At 41.3% G+C, this 22,679-nt stretch overlaps 1 protein-coding gene across 6 annotated transcripts in view; it reads right to left on the minus strand.

Moving 5' to 3' along the window:
* Positions 1-22,679, minus strand: part of tanc1b (tetratricopeptide repeat, ankyrin repeat and coiled-coil containing 1b) — a 120,503-nt gene that overhangs the window by 24,379 nt on the left and 73,445 nt on the right. For all 6 annotated transcript variants that reach the window (XM_080290933.1, XM_080290932.1, XM_080290931.1 and 3 more), the window contains 6 exons: positions 15,291-15,413; positions 12,608-12,889; positions 12,162-12,316; positions 8,643-8,874; positions 8,366-8,532; positions 1,316-1,923 (listed from right to left, as the gene is read on the minus strand). In XM_080290933.1, coding sequence (XP_080147059.1) covers positions 1,316-1,923; positions 8,366-8,532; positions 8,643-8,874; positions 12,162-12,316; positions 12,608-12,889; positions 15,291-15,413 — 1,567 coding nt within the window. The remainder of the gene's footprint in view (positions 1-1,315; positions 1,924-8,365; positions 8,533-8,642; positions 8,875-12,161; positions 12,317-12,607; positions 12,890-15,290; positions 15,414-22,679) is intronic.

The following is a 22,679-nucleotide window of genomic DNA, read 5'->3' on the forward strand; positions in this document are numbered from 1 at the left end:
AGCACAAATTCATGAGCACAGACGCAGCAGTTCATTTTACCGATGACCAATGCAAGCTGCCAACAGCAGCGCAAATTAGTGGGTTGCAAACAAGCAGATGAGGGAGCGAGTAATCCACTAACAACGCTGGTGCGGCTTGTTATTTGAAATTTGACAATTATAATACGGTACCAGCACATGTGAACAATTCAGACCGGGGAGAGGCAGTGGAAGGAGAATCGATGTGTTTGATATGAGGGTGAAGTCTGCAGTCAGGCATCTGAACTCGGATGAATCCTGACAGCTCCAAAAGAGCACAGGATTTATCTGCAGAGGTGCTGCTTTATTACAAACAGCTTCACTGTATCAAAGGTGCATTCTGAGATGACCTTTTGAATGTGCTGTACGTCGCAAACAGGCCTTGTGCTAATGAATTTAGTGCTGTGATGTGTCTGTAAATGCTCACATCATCACATCACTTCACACTCAATTTTTTTTCTGCATGCCGTGTGTATTTTTTCCGAGACAAAGGAAGACTTTGGCATGCAACAAGCTGACACCAACAAACAGGACTTCAGGGAGTCTAATGTTTCTGCAAAATCTCAAATTACATTCAGTGAAGCCTGAATGTCATTGTTGCAAGATTCGAGCATTAATCTAACATGCTTCACTTCCACAGCTGTATTCTCACATTCTCACAAATGTTATGCAATGGAGTCATTATGCAAGAGAAGACGACTCGAAGAAGTGAAACAGCCTGCTTGAAATCTGATCTATGATGTTGCAGGGCTGCGTATGCAAACTGCTGACTAAAGGGGTTTATTTACAAATGGAAGCTTTGGTGCAGTCTGCAGTGTTTATTATGGACCGATTTCTGCGCAGATATGTGAAGAAAAACACTGAATTACTGCCTCTAATACATCCAGAGCCAGCTATTCTCCCCTTCTGCAGACATATCCCACGTTAAATTCTGCTCTCCTGCATTAAAATTGAGGACCGGAAATAAGCAGGACACTGCTTTAAACATTTTAGGTAAGAACTTTGTGACAACCGACAGGATGGACACCAAATTTAGGCATGATTAAAGCTGTCAGAGACCTAAAACAACTAATTCAGAAGCACTCTGAGATGCAAAACTTCATTCACATGAAGACACGTTTATCATATTATTCTGCAGCATTAGTTGTACTTTTCTTACTGTCCTACATGCCTATTTGTGCAATTCAAGAACCTTTTCTAAATGCATTACTGAAACATACGCAAACTCTAAATGCATTACAGAAGCCTGCAAACCAAATTGAGAGCTGCGAAGTTATTGCATTAGCAGAAAACTGACCTGGGGTCACAAAGGAAGTCCGTACTCTCTCCATCAGCTCTCCACACCAGCCACTCTCTGAAGGAAGGGTGACAAAACATGCGCGTCTTGTCCCTCCGTTTGATGAGAAAGCACGAGAGCAGCTCCATGCGTTGCTGAAAGTCCTCCCATTGTAGCTCCCCCTGGACGAACCCCGAGTTGATGGCGTTGAACAGCTGCTCGTCAGTCAGGGGGTGCAGCGAGGCGAGCGATACGTTGAGGATCGGCAGTGAGCGCTCAAAGGCTGAATTGGTCATGAATTTCATGTTACACTGTAACTGGTACAGTTCTGCCAGTGAAACAGGCACGACTTTGTAACTGGCACTTTTGATCACGAGGTGGCCTCTTTCAAAAAGATCCAGGGTGAGTTTGAGATACAGGTAGGACCCTTGGCTGCGGGAGATCAGGTGGCTACTTAGCTTGCCGACTGTGATAGGATCGGCCTTGCCGTTCAGGCTAATATTGTTCATGATGTCCTTGCTGCCGTTGATACGATACTGGATATATGCGTTGAGGTCATTGCTGATCTCTTTGTTGTCAGAAAAGTCATCCAGGGAGATTTTGGAGAAGGGCAGGAGGCTGGTGATCTCCTATTGAAGACAAGATAAAGACAGAGCGTAACATAAAAACATACATCTGAGCTTCAATGTACTATTAAAGTGTCAATGCATGAAAAAAAGTAATTTGGTGCAGTGTTTGCATTACAGACACAGCTGTATTACTCAATACCACAGCCAATAAATAAATAATTTAATTAATTAAAAGCAAAAATATTCTTTGCATCCTGAGCTGCCATTAAGAAAAACAAAATCTGCCTGTGTACGTGTATTATCAGAGGAGTTTCTTTGAGCAGTGGGGAAGCAAGCATGCTGAGCTATCAGGCCAAAGCAGACACTTGTTACTGTTCAAAATGTGGCTGTGAGGAAAACAGGAGTGGGGAAACTGAGTATTAAGAGGCAGGGGATGGATGGGATGGTAGCTAGCGGGCAAGCAGAGGTCTGAACTAGGGCTCACATTTCAATCTGTGTCCCAGGGGTTGGAGAAATCAATGCACCTTAATCCTCCAATCCTCTGCCTGTCTGAGGCTAGAGAAACATTGCCTCCGCAAGATAACATTTTTCCTCTCCCTCATCATGAGAAGGCAGCGCAAACAGACAAACACACACAAGCACATGTATGCACACGCTCAATAAAACATACCGAACACAATCCACAAGATTGGGGGGAGGGGGTGCAAACAACACCTCAGAGATTGTCCAGATATTAGTCTAGCAGGCAAGGGCCAATATATCGAACCCTTCCTCCGAGGTGAGATGCTATTTGTCTGTTCAAAGCACAAAACAATAGCGTGACAATTTCATCTCTATGCACAACTCGGATTCTGTCTGCAAATAAGAAACATTTCATGCCTTCATATTTTCTTGTCTTAACAATGCTATCTTGATTATTCTTCCATGATTCATTTTTGCTATGCCCCGAGTTAGTCGGGCAGTAAAGCAGATAAGCTTTATTTATTCACTGAGGGGTTTTTTGCAAGAGACACCTGAGTACAAGCGACAAGTACAAATGTACACGCATAATATTACAAGTATGAAGTGATAATGCTTTAAAGTCGATCATTTAGTGCTTCCAATTTCAAGCTAAATTGCAGCTTATACAAACACTAAGCTGCAGAGTTTCTGAACTTGTAGCCGAAAGCTTAGATAGCAAAGCCATACACACACAGACGCAGGTTTACCGATGGCTTTTGCATATTAATGATGGCCAAATGGTTCAGATAACTTACAAAGCCGAATGTAACCACTGTCTGCACTGAATGGCAATGCTGCTGACTGCTGTGTCCAGAGCTTTAATGTTAGGGGAAACGGTATGAGAATACAGCATGGAGCGTAATACAGCATGGAGCGTACAGTTTGTGCTTTTGATCTTTTGTAGGAACTTGCTCTAAAAACTTTTGAAGGAAGTAGGAACCATCATCATTAGCTCATATTTCAGTTTCAAGAACCTTTGAGTAATGCAAGTGTATGGTCATTATAGTCTATTGCATGGAGCAGGACTGACAACCATCATGTCCAAACAACATTTTATATACATTTTCTTTATTTACTGTATTTATTTCTCTATTTATTTTATTTTGAATGCTGTGCATGGTCCAGTTATCGTAGAATATCTTCAGTTTATCATTAATTCTGTTATTAAGCATTGTGCTGTCGTTATGTGTCATGGCATGTGGTTGTACGCAGCCCTGTTTGTTCATTGTCCCACCGGACATAGAGAATTCAATTTTGGAATTTCTTTGTGATTTTGCAACCATTTCCTGCATCTTACCCAAATATGTGGACTCGTAGCCCCCCCCCCCCCCCCCCCCCAAAATAAACAATAAAAAGAGAGGACATACAGGGTTTTTCTGCAAAAGACTGCCAACTCTCTTAAAAACTATTTAACTGACTTCTGTTACATTTTTGGAAAATTAGACATTTTCAGTCAGTGACTAACAGCCTTTCCATTGCACTTAAAGGGAACTTACTGAACATCATAGGAGCCTGATTTACAAAAACATTGTCAAACCGACTCCGAGGTTTTCACATGCGAAGTCGTCATATAGCTCCCATTAAAACAACAGTGCCATTCGATTCATTACTGCAGACAACTGCTAAGTGGTTACAGTGGGAATGTGAACAAAACAGAAATATAACAAGAAAAATATGATTACAAGAAAGTAAAAGACACATATGGCATGGTTAACAATGTGCTATCCTTTGCCACAGACCAGCATGTGCACAGGATTCACTAACAGAGGTTATAAAAAAAACAGCTACTGTTACATATGCCTTAAACCACACGTTTCCTTTCCAGCACAGTTGTTACTATGAAATCTACCACACGGACAACAAAAACACATCTCCGATAACCGACTGCAACCTTGTTGTTGTTGCTGTTCTTGCTTTGCCAGCCTCCAGGTGGCTAAAAACGTCACCCTAGCAAATTCACACAAACAGTAACTCCCTCTCATTAAACACTGTTTCACTTTGTCAGAAGACATTACAACACATATGTTGCAGTGTTCTGCTTATGTATGTATGTATGTATGTATGTATGGATGGATGGATGGATGGATGGATGGATGGATGGATGTTGCAGTGTAGTCGAAATGTATTACTTTAAGTGCAGTCACCTGGAACATCTTTCCACGTCAAAAAACCAATTCTAATGCATTAATAGAAGAGCATAAGAGGTGAATACAAAATATCAGCGCTACAATATATTGATTCACCACACTGACAGGGCCTTGCCTGAATTCTTAATAGCTAGGCTGAATTCACTATATAGTACAGCCCACACTGATGGACAACACTCGACCCTGGCTTCTGACTGAGCAATAATAACTCAAATTCCAGATGTCAATCAAAAACCACATTATTATCCAAGGCTCAGTGCTTTCTTTTTTCCCCCAGCAAGGAAAATAAGTTTTCATGTAGTTCATCAGTAGTGTCAAAGCCTCAGTTGTCAGCAGCGTGAATTTAATCCAAGTCCATAGCATTTCTGGAACTGGTCAACCTAGTGTCAGCTCAAAGTGACTGACTCATCTCTCTCCTGCCCTGCAGGTCATGTGTCTCAATTCTTTCCTGAATGTTGCTGGATATGCCTGACTCTGTAAAGAGTAGAATAACAAGCGGGAGCAGCTCAGGAAACACTTGTCAAAATGTAAAAATGTGCAGGGTCTGGTGACAGTGAGTGAGTGCCTAGAGAGGTGACGGCATGTCCAGCTAGACATTTGTTAAAATGAGAGAATTTTGATTCATTTCTTTTCTAGGGTTGCCACAGTGTTAGATTTTTTTGATTTAGGATATGAAATGTTCTGGTCAACAAATCAATAAATGTGTTTTACAGTGTTTTATGGATTGGGACACAGGGCCAGTGTGAACTGTAAGTGCAGGAGGACTGTTGGCTACAACCGGCATACTTTTTTTTCCTGCACTATAAGCCGCACTTAAAATCCTTTAATTTTCTCAAAATTCGACAGCGTTGATGCTTTATCAGGTGTAACTATTAAGTTCAACATCCAAGCATCCATGAAAACAAAATTTATTAAATTTAACGGAGTTAGAAGTTAGCTCGCTAGTTCCACCTAAACATGATATACATGACTAAGAGATTTCTGAAAAAATTTAAATGTACAGCTCTGCCGTCCCTTTCGACATAAATGAAGACAGAAAACTAAACAGCAGTGACATTTATAGGGTTACTGAAGCTTGGCTAGCTGGTATAAAATGATATGCTAGCGACTAGGGTTGCCAACTCCCTGAAAAATAAATAAGGGACACCTCGTGGCCAGGGCCGGGCGACCCAGTTGTCTTCACCCTTCCCAGTGTGGTGAATTTTCTAGCTCTTTTTTTGTGTGTGAAATTATTTTTTTAACCCTTTGACTTGAATTTGATTTAAGTAGATGCATATTCTATTCTTTGTGATATGAACACATGTGAAACAAATGATCATTTAGCCATTTATTTTTAGCTCAAAATGACAACATTAACACAATAAAACAGGTCTCCTTCTTAAACAGAAGCCTGTCATGCTTAACTTTTGAGAATATAAGTAAATCTTTCTTTAAAAGAACTCTGTCCTGCTTAACTTAAAATAATAGAAAACAATAGAAAGAAAAACATTCTTGTAACAGTGCACATTTAGTGCATTTAGTACAATCGGCTTCAGTTGAAATATTATTTCAGCTTTTCTAATGCTAATCAGCTGCTCCTGTTTGTAAACCCGCTTGTTCCCATGATTACGCATCTTAACTCATCATCATTATTCATCTATGTATTACTTTTATGTATTAGTCATCTATTTGTTGTAATCATCTATCCTTGCAGTTGTTTATTACACAAAATAAATTATATTATCACACTTCTGGCCACATAGCGCTGATATTCACTGCACATGCCCATATTAACTTTTTCCAGCCAGGTGTTTTCCTTTTCCCATTCTTCCCTTTGTCTGAGGGGAACAAACATTGCTGCTCTAATGCTGGGCTTACACTGTGCGGTTTTAGGCCCATTTTGAGCCGATTTTTGAGTGATCGGACCGATTTTGGCCTTCATCGTGCGTCGTGTAGTATACGTGGGGTAACGAGAAGTGATTAACACCTCACGACCAGCTCCCGATCATCAATCGCTCGTGAGGTTCTCACCACAGCCGCTCACACTGCTCGCGCGCTAACACGTAAACGTTGGTGTAAAAGATGGAGCAGCACGGCTGTGCAGCGTGTGATCTGGACACAAGCGATGGAGGCACAACTTGTAGAACTTTGGAAAGCTCATCCGAGCCTTTTCGATGTGGCATCACAAAATTATCACGACCACAACAACCGTGAAAATAGTTGGATTTACACTGCTGCTCAATCACAGCTGCCTGATGAGTGTTTTTCATTAGCAATTTAGCAAAGTTGATGGTGGTGGTGTGTGTGTCTGTGTGAGTGTAAGACGGAGAGAGAGAGAGAGCGCGACAGATTTTCTGTTATAACCTTCATGTTATGGAGGCACAGTGTGAGCACTCAGGTCGCATCAGAGCATCGGGCGGTATAGTGTGAGAGTACATCGTGACCTACCAACTTCTAACCCCTGCGAGTCAATCGTGCAGTTTGAGCAGGAGCTGAATAACGTGACTGAAAAAAATCGCACAGTGTCTGCCCAGCTTTAGGTGTACTGTCGTCCGAGACTTGCACCGCCGTGTCGGCGTTTGTTTCCCTGTTGGCCATGCTTCTTGTTGTGGTCATCTGTTGTCTTCCGGTATTTTCTCCGTAAGCGACCTTTTCTCGACCAATGAGATGAGCGGTAATCTGAATTGTCATACTCGAATTGTCATAAGTGTGCTGTCAGCTCATTGGTCACAAAGCAGGAGAGGGGCTGGGAATTATGTTTTCAAACAAAGCGTTAATTCCATTAAAAGTTATAGACTACTTTTGATTCTCACTGTATTACGGGACAAAGTGCGTCCCTTATTAGCTCAATACGGGACGTGTGCTTTTGTTTCGAAATACGGGACGATTCCGTATTTTAAGGGACGGTTGGCAACCCTACTAGCGACACAGCTATGTTAGCATAACATAAACACAGTGAAGCTAGAGGATGAAGGCTAACTTTTTTTCACTCATAAAAGTTAATGTGAGGGTTCCCGAGGGTTAGGGACAAATGCAATCGCATGGCGGGATGCTGTAAACGGACCAAACTTCAATCAGGAGAACAACTGACATCCATCGACAATACCAGGTTAGTCATTAATATGCTGCAACAACATGGGAATAGAGCAGCTGCAAGAGAATTCAGCATTTATGAATCAATGTGGATTGGAGGAAGCAAGAAAAATGAGTTGACTTATCTGACTGTTTTGTTTCGCTTAATGCGCCTTGTAATCCGGTGCGCCTTATGGTCCGAAAAATACAGTATATTAAGTAAGTGAAAACTAGCACTAATAACATTAAAATATATTAAAAGGTAAGACTGTAAAAGCACTTAGTTAAAGATGCTTAGTTAAACCAGCCTGTGCAAATTTCATTCAATTTGTATAAAAAAATATAACAACAGAAGTCTTGAGTGTTCAAACTTTTTGATAAGCTTCAGCTCAGAGCGCTTGGAAAGCAGATAGGAGAGGATAAGAGCAGACACGAAACTGGTAATTAAGTTAAGAATCAAGCCCTTAACAGCTTGCCTGTATCCAGTACTTCACTCAACAGTGTAACAGCCAAACTGCACCTGTGTGAGTTCATTGTGGGAAGCGAGTCTCTGAGTGTGTGAGAGAAGCAGCTGCAGCAACAGAAGAGTGAATGCCATTAGCAGTAGTTACTTTAATCAGCCGTAAAGTGTGCGGATAAGCCGAGTAGTTACCGAGAGGGAAGAAAGAGTGATAAACTTTTTAAAACTAAAACTCATCACCAGTATAATGTGACATCTGTAATTCTGACTCGAGGTGATTATAACAGTGAATATTTTGTCATCTGAGTGAACTCAGAGCCATGCTTTATAAGTTCTTTCTTACCACCAAGTTGATTCGAACAGTGACAACCAGTTTTAGCCAGGAGGGGAACTTGGCAATGATTTTTGTGATGAAGGATGCAATGGTGTCTCCATAGTCTGGTTTGTGGAACTCCGCTTCATTCAGCCCGTCTATTAAGATTATGTAATCTTCCTCTGGAATCCTTCGCTCTGCAAAGACATTTACAAATAAACTAAATATTAAAATACTATGAAATGAGATTAGTGGTCTCATACACGATGAAAATGAAATAGTGCAATATACAACTACAGTGTTTTACCTTTCCGAAGGTTGGCCAACGGTTCAAGGACTCCTCTCCGGAAAGCAGCCATGGGGTCTTGGACACAGGAGCGCAGACTGAGCATGCTCTGGAGGTGGGGCTCTTTCAGCAACAGCTCCCGGTACGCACTCAGTTGATGAGCTCTGCACAGAAGGGCTGCGATGCTGTGCACAAATTCTGGGACCAAGCAAGTGTACGTGTTATCTGCCTGGCAATAATGATAAGCCACCACCTGGAAGACAAAAGGAACGAGAACAAACGCGAGTGAAGCCATTGCTTTTTGAGAATCGGGAAGAATTAAAAATATGATTCACTGACTGATGGGTACATTTGATAACTTTAAAGCGTTTACAAACACCAACATCTCTGGTGACTGAAAAACTACCATGACAAAGTAAGTAAGTGAGGCTTTTGATACCAACAAGCCTCCATAAAACTACATATTATCTCTACAATGTCAAAGACATGATTTTATCCTTTCATTATTTCACACAGAAGGGATGATGAAGAGATTGGGCAACGAAAGCTATAAAAAGAAGTGAGTAGATCCCAGGTGGATATCTAAAGGTAGAATCTTCTGTACCTGAGCAGGTTTCCGCAGCATTCAAAGGAGGTCTGATTTAAAAGGAAAATGTAGGGACAGAGGTGGAGAAGAAGGAAGATGACTGTACTAATTACAGTCCAACCTGGAGGAGCTGACACACTTCCAGGCCCACAGGAGGAGGAGCAGGTGATCGGTTCCTCTGACGGCTCAACCTCAGCTGTTGCTGTTTAGTTCTCCACAGAAAACCGATGACCAGCTTCTAGAAAAATGACTAAAGCCTCAAGATATGAGACTTTTTTTTTTTTAACATTTAGCATCAATAAATGTTTTGGACCCAAACTTCTCCCCACAGCACAGATCTAAATGCATATTTATGGTTCTTTCTTTTTCAAATAATAACATATAACTCACATGCCAATAAAGGCACAATTAAAGCTAGCGCAAATTAGAAAAGAGGGAGGTAAGATTTTAAAAATTATAGCTGAACTCCCTGGATGTATATAACCCATCTTTAGTAAGGAAAACATGTGACATCCAGTCAGAAGATGGACCAACTGAAACAATAACACAACCACTGATTCACATCTTCTCCAGAAACTGTCAAAAATCACGACCACCAGAATTTTTCTCTGATGTTATGCTTTACCCTAAAAGCAGCAAACGTCTGAGAGAAGTCCGAACACTCCTTTCTGTCATTTTTGCGTCACACGTTTTTTGAGCTTCATCACAAATGTGACATAACAAAGAGGGAAACTGATATATTGAATGCCTATTATTGTACAAAGTCAAGTAACCTGCTGTGTGCATGAACACAACTCTTAATAAGCCCCCTACTGCAGTGATGATTTAATTTAGCATACAAGTCACGCAGACTACCGCCTCATCAATGAGCAATACGAATCTCGACACACGATGATGCAAGGCTCTGCAGTCAAACCTCGGTAGCTCATCTGCTGGCAAAACAATAAATGCATTTTCAGAAATGTTACCTAAAGGCACGTCTCGATAATAAGAATAAAGCAGAAAGGGTAGTAGCCTCAGTGCTCCTGTTATGAGACCACTTTTAAATCAATGATTAAAAAAGCACTGGCAGAATCTGACAGAAGCTGCTCAGCGTTGCATCACACATCACAGGAACAGAGCCCCTGTGAAGGCGCCTATTGGAAACACTTTTCACCATAATTGGCTCAAGAGATAATGCTTGAGTTTCACAGACATTTACATGAAGCTCACTGCATTACCCTAGCTGTCTGGTGCATGAACTGTCCCCTTTGACAGGGTCACTAATTAGGAGGCCTCCCTGACAGGATAAGAGTATTAAATTCTAAAGGTGTTAGAAGGACAACAGGTTGTAATCAGTACCATTAAACGCAGCAGAATCAGTAGGAGACGTCACATCCACTGAGAAAGTCCTTCACAAAGCTGCCACCTATTAAATTACCTTACAACCTACCATCACAGCACTATTCAAACTCAACTGACTACAACAGTGGATCACAAATCTTCTCTGAATCCCGGTGGCCCCCAATCATCTTTATTAGACCTGCTACAAGGCAATAGCAGTGCCAAAGTCATCAAATGGTGCTTTTAGCAAGCAGTATTTCCAAAATGTAGTGAACGTGCACCTGCTATGTGACTGAACCCTCAGCAACACAAGAAGAGGTGGTGCGAGTAAAGATGCGGGAGTGAAAAATCGACAGAGAAATTTCAGTGGAAACAGAGCGAACAATTCCAAAACTAAAATAAAAGAGTCGTAGGCAAAAACCGCACACTGCTTAGTCGGCGTGCATCGAGAGAGGAACATTTTAAAGTGAAACATCGAGGACTTGTCTGTCCACTTCACAAGTCTGAAAGAGAAAGATGTGCAGAAATATGCTCAGTGTCTGGTATGCATGTTTGGGGGGGGGGGGGGGGGGGGGTTTCGGTCACAGACAAGTGGTTAACAATGTTACTGACGGTGTGGGGGAGTAACAGAACACATGTAAAGCTGTTACCGTGCAGTACTTTATATCTTGTGAAAAATGTTGACAAGCTTATACAAGAAAACACTTAATCTTCTGCTCAACAGCGCTGACACGTAAACTTCCCAGAGAGGCAGTATTTAGACTTTATTTTGCGATCCTTGTAACGCCAGAAAAATCAACAGATGGAATATTCATCTGTCAAAAAAGTAAGCACTGTCCTCAGTAGTCAGTGTTGCTCCGCTTCATGGAATTTTGAGGATCCTTATCATGTTCAAACATCCCAGTTCAACACTTGAACAGGCGGCCTTACAATATATTTAAGCACCTATTTGAAGTTGACACAGGAACGGATACCAACCAGTAATTAAGCAGTAGTAGTGCCATACATGTCGGTATAACTGATAGCCGCCTAGATAAATGGTGTTGCTATTTGAAACGTGTGTTGATGTTTGTAAATTCCTAAATGACGTCTAATATTGATGAAGCTGGCTCTGTTTGACGTTGGTGTGTGTTTACATTCTGTGCTCTCAGGTCATGGCTGACAGGGCTCGCTGTGGGTTGTTGCTCCCTGAGGAGGTTCTAAACACTGACTAGTAAACTGCAACCTACCCTTATTGTTATGTATAATTTTATGCATCATTCAACAGAATATATCACAATTATCTGTGGTCACTATTAAAGAGGAGTTTTCAGAAGTCAGACTGAAGCTGTTGTAGAAGTACTTGGTAAAACCTGAGATGCTTTTTGGTCGATTTTCCTTCTTTTTCCTTTTTTTTTTTTTTTTTTTTTATTTTTAAAAAGAAAGGAAGAAACAACAAATCCATCCATCAAAAACAAAAAATAATCTACTCACTGTTGAAAATTGTTAAAATTACTTTTTTTGGATCCAGTGCACACACCAAACATTTTTTCCCTGAGTAAACACCACCATAACTAGTGCAATCTTTTTTCAGCTTCTTTGATTCCTGCTTCTTTGTTACTGTGAGCTCTCTTAGATGTTGAAAGGCGCACCTTTGCAGCCAGGCGTTTGACAGCCTCCTCCCTGTGCCGCTGCATCTCGGGAGTTCCTGGGCAACTGCTGGTCCTCAGTGTGTTGGCAGCACTGGATGGTGGAGTGGGCTGTGGAGGCTGGCTGAGAGGAAGTTCTGTGCTTTGTCCTGGGCCAGCTGGAAGACATGCACATGGTCACCAATATATAAAGTTATTACATTAATATAAACTAACATCTCTCTATATATGTATATGCTAGCATTAATAACATTAGTTGTGTGTGAGGGCATTCTTTTGTAAGGTAAATGTAATATTAGTCAACTTGATTTTATATTGCCAACGAATATATAATTACTTCCCTCCCACACTTTGCAAGCTAATGTTGAAATGAAATTATAATAACATTAGCTAAACACGAGCACTTAATGTAGTGCTCACATCCAAAGGCAAATACTAAAACTAATTACTTTTCGGGGAGGCGCTGGGACTGTTGGAGGCGATCTGACGCATGCGTCCTCCATGGCAGCTCAGCGCCACAAGTCGGGAGATGATGGCCGTCTTCCCATAACCCACGCTGCCCACCACCACAGCACCGTGGTTCTCTGTGGACTCGCCGGCCTTCAGGACATCTTCCAGATGCTGAAAGAGCCAATCTCGGCCCACAAACACAGAATCTGTGGTGATGCTGGGAACCTCGAACAGCAAAGGTTTGAGCATGATGTCCACGGGTTTGTAGGGAGCAAAACGCGCTGAAGGAAACGGGAAAAGAAATGAAACAGATTAAAATTGTTTACACTACTTCTATTTTTTTCCCCATGTCTCCGGGAAGTTAACAAATGATTACTTCTTTTAAATGCTGGAAACTTTACTGTAATAAATCGTTTTCCGTTGCAGTTAACCTACAAACATGCTTTGAGCATCTCCCGCATTCTTCTTCCCAGAAGGAGCCACATACATGAAAAACCCTGAACACTGTAGAGGATACATTTTCAATTAAGTGGAATCAGAGTGAAGACCTGAAAGAGGACTCTTATCTGGTCTACTTCAGCACTAATTAGATCTCATAACACTTGTTAACTAACATCACTAAATGACTGCTACCTTTAGTGCTAATGCACCTTTCAACATTACAACTATCACTGCTGTTAGCTGCTAGTGTTTTCACCTTGCGAGTTTGCCTGTGTTCACAAAAGCCTATTGTAATTGGAGGGGCAGTTGAGAGTGTTTATATTGGCAGGTGTAGGTCTGTTTATGTTTCTAGTGCCCTACAATGAAACCAAAAAGCGAACGAGCTGGTTCTGAGACACTTGAAATGATCACCACCTTCTACTATACCAGCAAAATAAGTACAGTGTTTGAAAAACTCTAACTTGAGCAAAAGGAGTATCGACGGGAACTAGAAAAAGAGTTATCTTTTATTAACCTCTCTTTATTGGATCCCCTTAGATTTCAAATCCATCTTCTTGAATATAAAGCCCCTAATGACCATGACTTGCTTTTTCAGTATCCTAAGCCGGAATGACAAGCAGAGGCTAAAGCTGCTTCGCTCCTGTGGAACCAGCTGGCTGTTTAGGGTTGGGAGCCAAACCCAATCTCTAATTTTAAGATTAGCCTCAAAACCTTTCATAGATTTATAGTTAAAGCTCGCTCAGCTAACGTCTGAATCACCCCTTACTTATTATGCTGCGACAGGCCTTTGCTTTCAGGAGGCCTCACATGGTGCACCGACATCCTCACCTCTTCTCCATTTCATTGTTCATGCATGTCAGTTTGTGTATTCTCTCTCCCACAGTTGAAGCTTTTCTCCTTCTCATCTTTTTTTCCCCCCTTTCTTTTCACTCTCCTCTCATGGCAATCAAACGAGTGCTGCTCATCCCGAGTCTAGTTCTGTCGGAGGGTTCGCCCAGTCAAAAAGGAAGTCACTAAATGTTGCTCAAATCAGAACTGTAAGGTCCTCAGCGTACTAGGTTGAGTTTCCTAAGATGGCACATGTTGGGATTTTTGCAATATATGAATACAACTGCAATGAACTGCACTGAAATGTTGACCTACTGTTGCAAAATTTAGGTAAAGGTGGTGCCATCTGAAAAACAAATACCATAAATCATATAGATAGGGCTGGATCAGCTGACCCTGAATCCTCCCTTAGTTATGCTGCAATAGGTGTAGGCTGCTGGGGGATTCCCATGATGCATTGAATATTTCTTCTTCAGTCACCTTTCTCCCTCAAGATGTGTTAATAGACCTCTCTGCACTGAATCATACTTGTTATTAATCTCTGGCTCTCTTCAACAGCATGTATGTTATCCTGTCTTCCTTCTCTCTCTCCAACCGGGTGCTACAGATGGCCGCCCCTCCCTGAGCCTGGTTCTGCCAGAGGTTTGTTCCTGATAAAAGGGAGTTTTTCCTTCCCACTATTTCCAAAGTGCTTGCTCATAGAGGGTCATATGATTGTTGGGTTTTCATCTGTATGCGTTATTGTAAGGTCTACCTTACAGTATAAAGTGCCTTGATGCGACTGTTGTTGTGATTTGGCGCTGCATAAATAATACTGAATTGAGTTGAACTGAATCTCCCATAAAATTTATAGAAAAGAATCCAATTGTTTAAGATTGTTGCGTATGTACGAATTCATGCAGAAAAAACCTGCTCAGAACCACTGACCATATGCTTATGTATCAGCTTCATGTTTGAGACTGAGTGAAAATGAAAGAGGACATATTCAAAAGGAAGACTAAAGAGTCTGAGTATATATCCAGTGATGACTTATTCAGTAATTCATGTTCCCATGAAATATTTAATCTGCAGGATCTCTCAGAGGATTCAAAACACATAACCAGGATAAAAGTTAGCTGGGAAAAAAGGCATGATTTAAAAGCCAAAAAAAGGCTTTTGAGGATAATGTTAATACCCATAAGTGCTGCATTGTTTACATTGCAGTGTTCAAGTATTTGCACAGTTTTGTTGTTGGCTCTGCACTCAGACGTGGTACTTTGGAAACTTCAGAACTACCGTTGGCTGCCTATTAACTTCAGGGTTTTTCAGAGTCATACCACATAACATTATCCTATGTACTGCGATATTTTACACGTTTATTTTACAAATATCTCCCCTGAGTGCCTACAGCAGTAGTATGAATAGCCCAGTCACCTTTAGCGTCCTGAGGGGGCCTTCCTCCTGTATTATGCCAGGGTAGGCGAATGGATGTCCGGAGGGGGGTATTGCGCTGTTCATCAAGAAAGCTCAGGTCTTCAAGCTTTGTGGAACTGGTGGCTGTAGACAAGAGAGAAGACATACACACACACACACAAAGAGTGAAGCTGACAGTCTAGTACCTCCCGAGTACATTTGTCATCACAACTATAAAGAGAAAGACAGAAACACACACTAGAGTAAAACCTTGTGGCACTTATGCCATGTCTGAGGGTGGATGAGTGAGGAAAGAACAAAGCCAGTGCGCTCTGACATTTGCAGGGGCAGTGTGAGCAGCTACCAGCATATACTGTGGCAGGAAGAATAGCAGTATTCTAAAGTCAAGAGCAATATGCACCGATTCTCTTTGATTTGAGCTGACAGCTGGACACGATATAGCAATGAGAGGTCCATCCCCACAAGCACGCCTGCTAGGCTGTACGGAGAGGGCAGATTACCTTTACCTTTCATAAAACTACAACGAGTTATAGAAATGCTTCACCGCGGGTTTGGCACTCATCACTGTCAATCTACAGGACGCACAGGTGTAATCTCAGGACTTTTGTGTACTACAAACTACAATATCTGTAAGTCATTTGACGTGAAATGAAATAATAAAATTAATTAAAACCAGATCACAACTTGAGTTGTTATGGAGTTCAAATCTACTGAGATTTCATTAGGATTTAGCTTCATTTTGAAGCAGAGAGAGAACAAGTCTCAAAGCAGGCAATGATTTCCATCCCCAAACACAGGATATCTCCTGAAACTACTAGTCTACAGATTAAAACCACTTGATGAGCCAGTGATTACAACTCAGCTTTTAATTTGAAGTCTAAGACACGGTCTGTTAACATAATAAAAATGTGCATTAGTGCGGCGAGGCCTCTCCTCCAACTGCTGCTCGTTTTTCAACTATGCTATCGCCGTTGCGATCCACGCTCTCCTGGGCTTAGTGAAGAGCAGAATCAAAGCCTCTCTTCTTCTTCTTTATCAATATCAGCTGGGAAAGACTGTCACTAACGCTCACTTCACTCCCTCACTCGGTCGCTAACTTACTCTCCGGAATGTCCCGCTAATTAAAACCGGTCTGCTGGCAACGGGAACTGAGGAAGCTGCCATCAACGCAACTTTGACTGGAACAGGAGAAGGGCCTGATGTTACTTTTACTGCAGTGCATTGTGCATACACAAACATCTACACTGGATAAAGCTTAAGGAATTGCAAACAAAGAGAAAAGAAAACAATAAAAGCAAACGCGCATGACCTGGAAGACCTTTTGCTGTAAAGCAAATGCCACTTTTCATCAGCTACAACTACTTACATCTAAGACCAAAGCAAGGAAGGATGGTGGGAATTCTCAAAGCCCTCTCTATCTCCCCAGTGACGAGATACTTGGGCAGGCATACAGTCAAGTAGGCAGGGTGTAAACTCACAGCTAAATCTCTGGAGAGTGTTCCCAGTGGACGAGGGCACAAAAGCGATTCCTCCACCCCGGTGCTCCCATGCCGGCACTCTGGCAGCCGAGCCGAGTGCTTGGCTGCTTCCTCTCTAGTGTTCAGTCAGTCACAGCACCCACAGCATTAGGCACTTGCTAAATGAACGCGCTGCCTTCCAACAGAGCATCACCCTCTCTACAATTTTAACACGTATGCGTACATCATCTCTGTCCACATGCTGCACGTACACACACACACACATAAATAACTCGGTATGCAAGCAGCAGAGGGGGAAATTGAGAATATTAGAGGAAATATAAACGGAAAACCAAGAGATTCACTTCGCAGTGGTTGATTAAAGTTTGTTATCCAACGGCTGCAGTATTAATCAACAATCCAGACTGCACAGAGATGGGGTTAAAAGAGGGGAATGTGGAAAAAAATGAAGGCGAAAAAGCAGCAGACTCATAAATGAGTGCAACAAAGAGTATCACGTGGATTTTGTGGGAGGTATGGACAAGACTCAAAAGAGAATAAAGAGAAAAATCAGCTTTATGCAACAAATCGCCACTAAATCCTCATGCTGACATAGGAGGGCCGCAAGATGTCAGTCTATTTTCCCCCCTTCCTTCTTTGTTTTGCATGGAATAAAAGAAATAGCACAGTAGAGCTTTATTCAACAGACACGTAATACCGAATTTGACTTGCTAAAGGAGCTGCATAGCTGCATAGACTCCTTGATTCACGTCCGTGGCAGACAGCGCACCCAGCACCATAACTACATTTCTCTTTTGTTGAGTCGTTATCAACATTTTTTCCCAAGGCCAAGATTTCCCACACGATTCCTCCTCATCCCTCAAATCCTCCCCTTCATTTCTTCTCCTCTTTTTACTCCCGAGTTCCCTCCTATTCTTCCTCACCTCTACTCATTGATAAAACATACATATGATACCTTGAAGTCTGCACTTGCAGTCACTTTGAAGCTGCACAAATGTGTCAAGACTGTATTCTGATGAAAATGGGATTCTTTTTTCCTCGGGCAGATCTGCCCTTTGAAAACCCCCTGTTCTGTGTTTCCCATGACAGAACAGAGAAGAGGACTGAGCTCCTTTGCTCTAACCACCCCCACCCTCCCTCCCCAACTTGACTCCCTCTCGCCTCCTTACAAGGTGAATCTACTAAAGAGGAGAAGGGAGTCAAATACTCCCTTCACATATCTTCCTGTTTTTATAGTAGCCAGTTACACTTTACCCATTTTGTGATTTTGTATGAATAAATCAGTTCTTGGCTGTTCTCGGCTTATAGCCAATGCAAATACCCATTTTCCTTTTATTTGGTTTGATTTTGCTGGTATAAACACGCCTTAATAGCTTTTCATGACGAACGTTTGAACATTCAGACACAAATGAGAAAATCTGATCCCTCATATCAATAAACGTTGTTTTATTTGCAAAGAGGCTGATATCAGCACGCACTGATGTTTGGTCCATTTGTCTGCCTATTACTCCTAAGACCCGAACTCTTCCACGGCATGCATTTTTAATTTCTCTTTGATATTTGGTCACATTGGGGCCCGATGAATGTAAAAACAAAGAATTACCAGATTTTCTTTTTAACCTTATTTTTGTTTTTTTGAAAAATAAGAGCCACATATGAGGATATTAGTTTAAAATTTTGAGAGAACAGTAGCAGTATAATGTCCTCATAAGTGGATATCAGGCCCTTGTAGAGCAGAATTGAGTATTTTGGTCTAAATAACCCAAAATGTGATGTGGTAAATATTAAGGGATAATTATTATTGTAATAATTGCATAGCCTTATGCTAAGATCAACAACATTTACTTTAAAAAAAACAAACCACCACTGTAACTGCTCCATAAGCTATTTCATATATATAAATGCCTCTGTGGTTAGCTAACGCTCTGTTCCTTTTAAGATTGGGCATTTGATAAGCCCTAATCTGTCAATGGAGTGCCGAGCACAATTTTAAAAGGGGCTTTCAAACGGATTGATCTGTAACAGATTTTATTTTTCTCCTGCTGTGACAGCTGGACCAAACAATTCTCTGAAAAAAGGGCACGTTAGAAGATTTCTCTGTGACCTTTTCATGCTCGAGAAAATGAATGGGCTTTCTTTCCTCTTTTTGTTTTCATTTTAAACTCTGCACTAAACAGATCAATATATACATGAAGCCAGAAGCAGAAGTGACTCCCGTGTCTACCTGGAGACATCGCACACACTGTTGGCATGTCTTTAAACATGATCACACAGCCTAAAACAATACAATAGACCACATGGTCTCAGAAACTACCGGGAAAGACAGCAAATGAGAGCAAATGAGATAAATCAGTGTGAGATTATTAAAATTAAGGGCTACGCCACTTTATGAGTTTGTAATTACTGTGTGACCTTTGCAAACATCTTTAAATCATAGGTTGTATTTATGTGGAAAAGGTTAAGATGATTTTAGTCGTTCTAATAAAACACAAAAGCATTCAGATGTTACCTCATCAGTGTTTTAGTAGACAAACAACATATCCTCGAATTTGCCTGTCAGCAGTCCACAGTCTTGGCTCCGTTATCATTCGTGAAGAGAGCCCGGCGCACGAGCTTTGCCAGAGGAATGTATGACTTTGGAGTACAAGCGAGCAATGAGTGCGCCATACCTGACTTTGTCTCAAACCACAAAGCTCTGCTGAATAGCTAAACACCACACAAGCATTGTAGCACCATTCCTCCGCCACGGTGACCCTCACTCAAATCTCCCTGTCTGAGAAACCCAACCACAAGCAGCTCAGGCTAAGATTTCAAAACCATGGAATTCCAGTGGCCAACACTAATATAGCCCTTTGACTCTGTAAGCCTTTATAGAGGAAAAAAGAAAAAAGCTCAACTCCAATTACTCAAAATTAGGATTCTTATAAACTGAGTATATCACCTCAGAGAGGAGGTGAAATTCCATCAACAACTCTAGTTTATACAGAAGATCTTACAATAGAGGCGACAGATAGATGTAAATAGTGGATTGCAAATAATAAAACAAAGAAAACACCAGAGCATAGAGTTAATTTACAAGTGCTTATTACTAATCCTGATGCTGAAATTTGACATCAAGTTTAATTTACCACAGCACTGCTTTTTGGTTTGATGGAACTATTTGGGGGAAACAGGGCAGACTGGCTTCACTTTCACAGAAACTGATATAGAGAAGTTCACAAAGCACCTGGAAGCCCGGGAAAAAGCTGTTCCCATTTATTTCAGGCTCTTAGTGCATCTTACACCCAATGCACCTGCCACGTTTGTTAGATTTAATGAACAGCTGTTGTAAACATGATTACACGTAGATTATTTCACGTATTAGATCTTTAAATGCAATATTTCGATGCCAGATGAAAATCAGTAACAATTTTAACAACCTTTTAAATCTGCCTCAGCAGCAAACAGTTTCCTTTAGGAGGTGGACAGTAATATACAATCCCTAATATAAAGCTCTGCTAAAGACAAATCTAAATGAATTCATGTTGTTCTTGTAACATTTGTGCAATTTGTCACAGGACATGTTGGCACCAAAAAGTGGCGCTCCCACCAAAACCTAGGGACACCCACGCTACATGCAACATCAAGGCAGTGCAAACGACAGTTCTCAGCAATATGCAGACATTCCTTCTACATAATTACGGAGACTTCAAGAGGCCCAGCAATGCATCTGTTGATCGGCATCAGACAGATGGCCAAAATACACTCTGACACTAAGAAAGTGTGACCTTTGTCCAACAACGAGCCATTTTACAAACAACTGTCTGGTGAGTCTTGATTTCTGCTGTGACACTTGAATGCTTAAGGTGAGAATTTAGCTTAAACAACATGAAAGCATTGATCCATTCTTGGTGGTGGTTCTCTGCACTTTTTAGCCTGTTAGTACCAACTGAACATGGTTTTAAATGCCACAGGCCACCTGGGTATTGTTGCTAACCATGTCGATCCCTTGTGTCCAAAGTGTACTCATCTTCTGTCTATAAAAACGAGTTTACAGTACTCACTCTACCTCCACAGTCACCAGATCTCAATCCAATAGAGCACCTTTGGGATGTAGTGAAACAGGAGATTCACATCATGGATGAGCAGCAACTATATCATGCCATAATTTCAATCACTCTGAGGAGTGTTTCCAGCACCTTGTCTTTTTGGTGGAGATAATCATAAGATAAAATTAAAAACTAATAGCAATACTGTAGCATGAAGCAATTATGCCCTAAATGAACTCATGATTATTTGTTTGCTTCTGCCTTTAATCTCTGTGCTCCTATTTAATATCTATCAATAAAATAAAGAGAAATTTATAGATTAACCAGACAGCTCATTATCTCAGATGCTGTTTCACAAACACAGGACAAACAATAGTCACCAAGGTTCTGGCACAGAATGAATGCACTAATGATGAATACATATTATGTTTTGCCGTGGTAGCTTCTTTTCTCTCATTGCTTCTTTAGACTCGTTACTTTTTGGGGGTTTTTACCGAATACAATTTCCTTGAACAGAAGTGCCGTCTCTGCTATCCTGTGACCCCAAGAAAGATTTTACACTGTGTGACGAAACCCTGGGAGAGAGCATCAAGGACGCGATGAGACAACTTCATTTATGGCCTGAACCAATCTAAGGTGCGTGTTCTGCCGGTCTCAGAGGGCAACACTGCATAACTATGACATCAGCCCATAAACTCTGGGAGGACAGACAGACACAAGCACACCGGTGCTCACACGCAAACCAACACACATAAACAGCCAAACATTTTCTGGTCTGTTAAGCTTTATGAGTCACTGTGCGCCTGGACCGTCCAGGTTTATGTCACACACAATAATGATGAGATGTAAAAATGGTACGGACTCTTGGAACAATAGAATCATCAGGGAACAACACATCCAACTGTGGGCTGCAGAAAATATCAAAGCAGTGGCCACTGTGTAAAATACATGCGCAAGCTATGAGCTATGGTATGCAAGGAAATATCAGTACCGTGAGCCTACCATGTACTACTCCTTACTTCTTCTATAGCTTGTCCTCATCCCATCTTACTCCATTACTGCCTTCACAAGTTAAATTGCTTACCTGCTTCTAATTGTAAGGGCCTAGAGTGGACATTACACAGTTGCATTTCTCTGGTATGTTGAATAGGAACTGGGACTAGATTTTATCAAAGAGAGAAAACAGTCTAGAAGTAGACACACGGGAACTGTTACTATATTTCATCAAGAATAAACCCAAGGGAGGCAGGAGTCAAGTATCTGAACTTCAAAACATTGGCAGCTGCTACATACAGACTAAAGAGCAAAACAACATATTCAAGGAAGATTCTAGAGGAAAAAGTCTCATGAGGTCTTTTAAACTTTGAGTCGTCTCTGTCTAGGCCAGGTGTTTGACCTGAGTCACTCATGTTTTTATGCTTCTTTTCACAGCTCAGCCCAGGTTGCCCCTGCTGTGATTTTCCCTCACTGGCAGAATTGTCTGCTTTCAAAATTCAATGTAACAAACATTTCATCTGTGCTCTAAACTGTTTGTCTTTTCTTCTCTTTCTGTTTGCTCCTTTGAGTTGGACTCTAATGTAGTCTCACTCTTTTGTTTCTACGGCCTTACAGTTAACATACCACTCTGGTCCGTCAACGTTTATTCAAGTGTACATTCATTCTATCAACAAGCATGGGCAGCCCTGCTAATTATGGAGTAAAATCATTAGCATAAGCTTGCATTAACATTTGAGCCATAAAATATACTCCTGATTAGTTCAAGATTCACTTACGTGTCAAAATACAGATGCACCGAGTCTATGTCCATGCGGAACATGTACACGGCGGTGCAGGCAAATAGTCGCAATCAAACTTATAGCTACATGCTAATATGTTGCTAGTGT

This window comes from Astatotilapia calliptera, chromosome 16, assembly GCF_964374335.1.
Source record: "Astatotilapia calliptera chromosome 16, fAstCal68.1, whole genome shotgun sequence".
NCBI classification, from domain to species: domain Eukaryota; kingdom Metazoa; phylum Chordata; class Actinopteri; order Cichliformes; family Cichlidae; genus Astatotilapia; species Astatotilapia calliptera.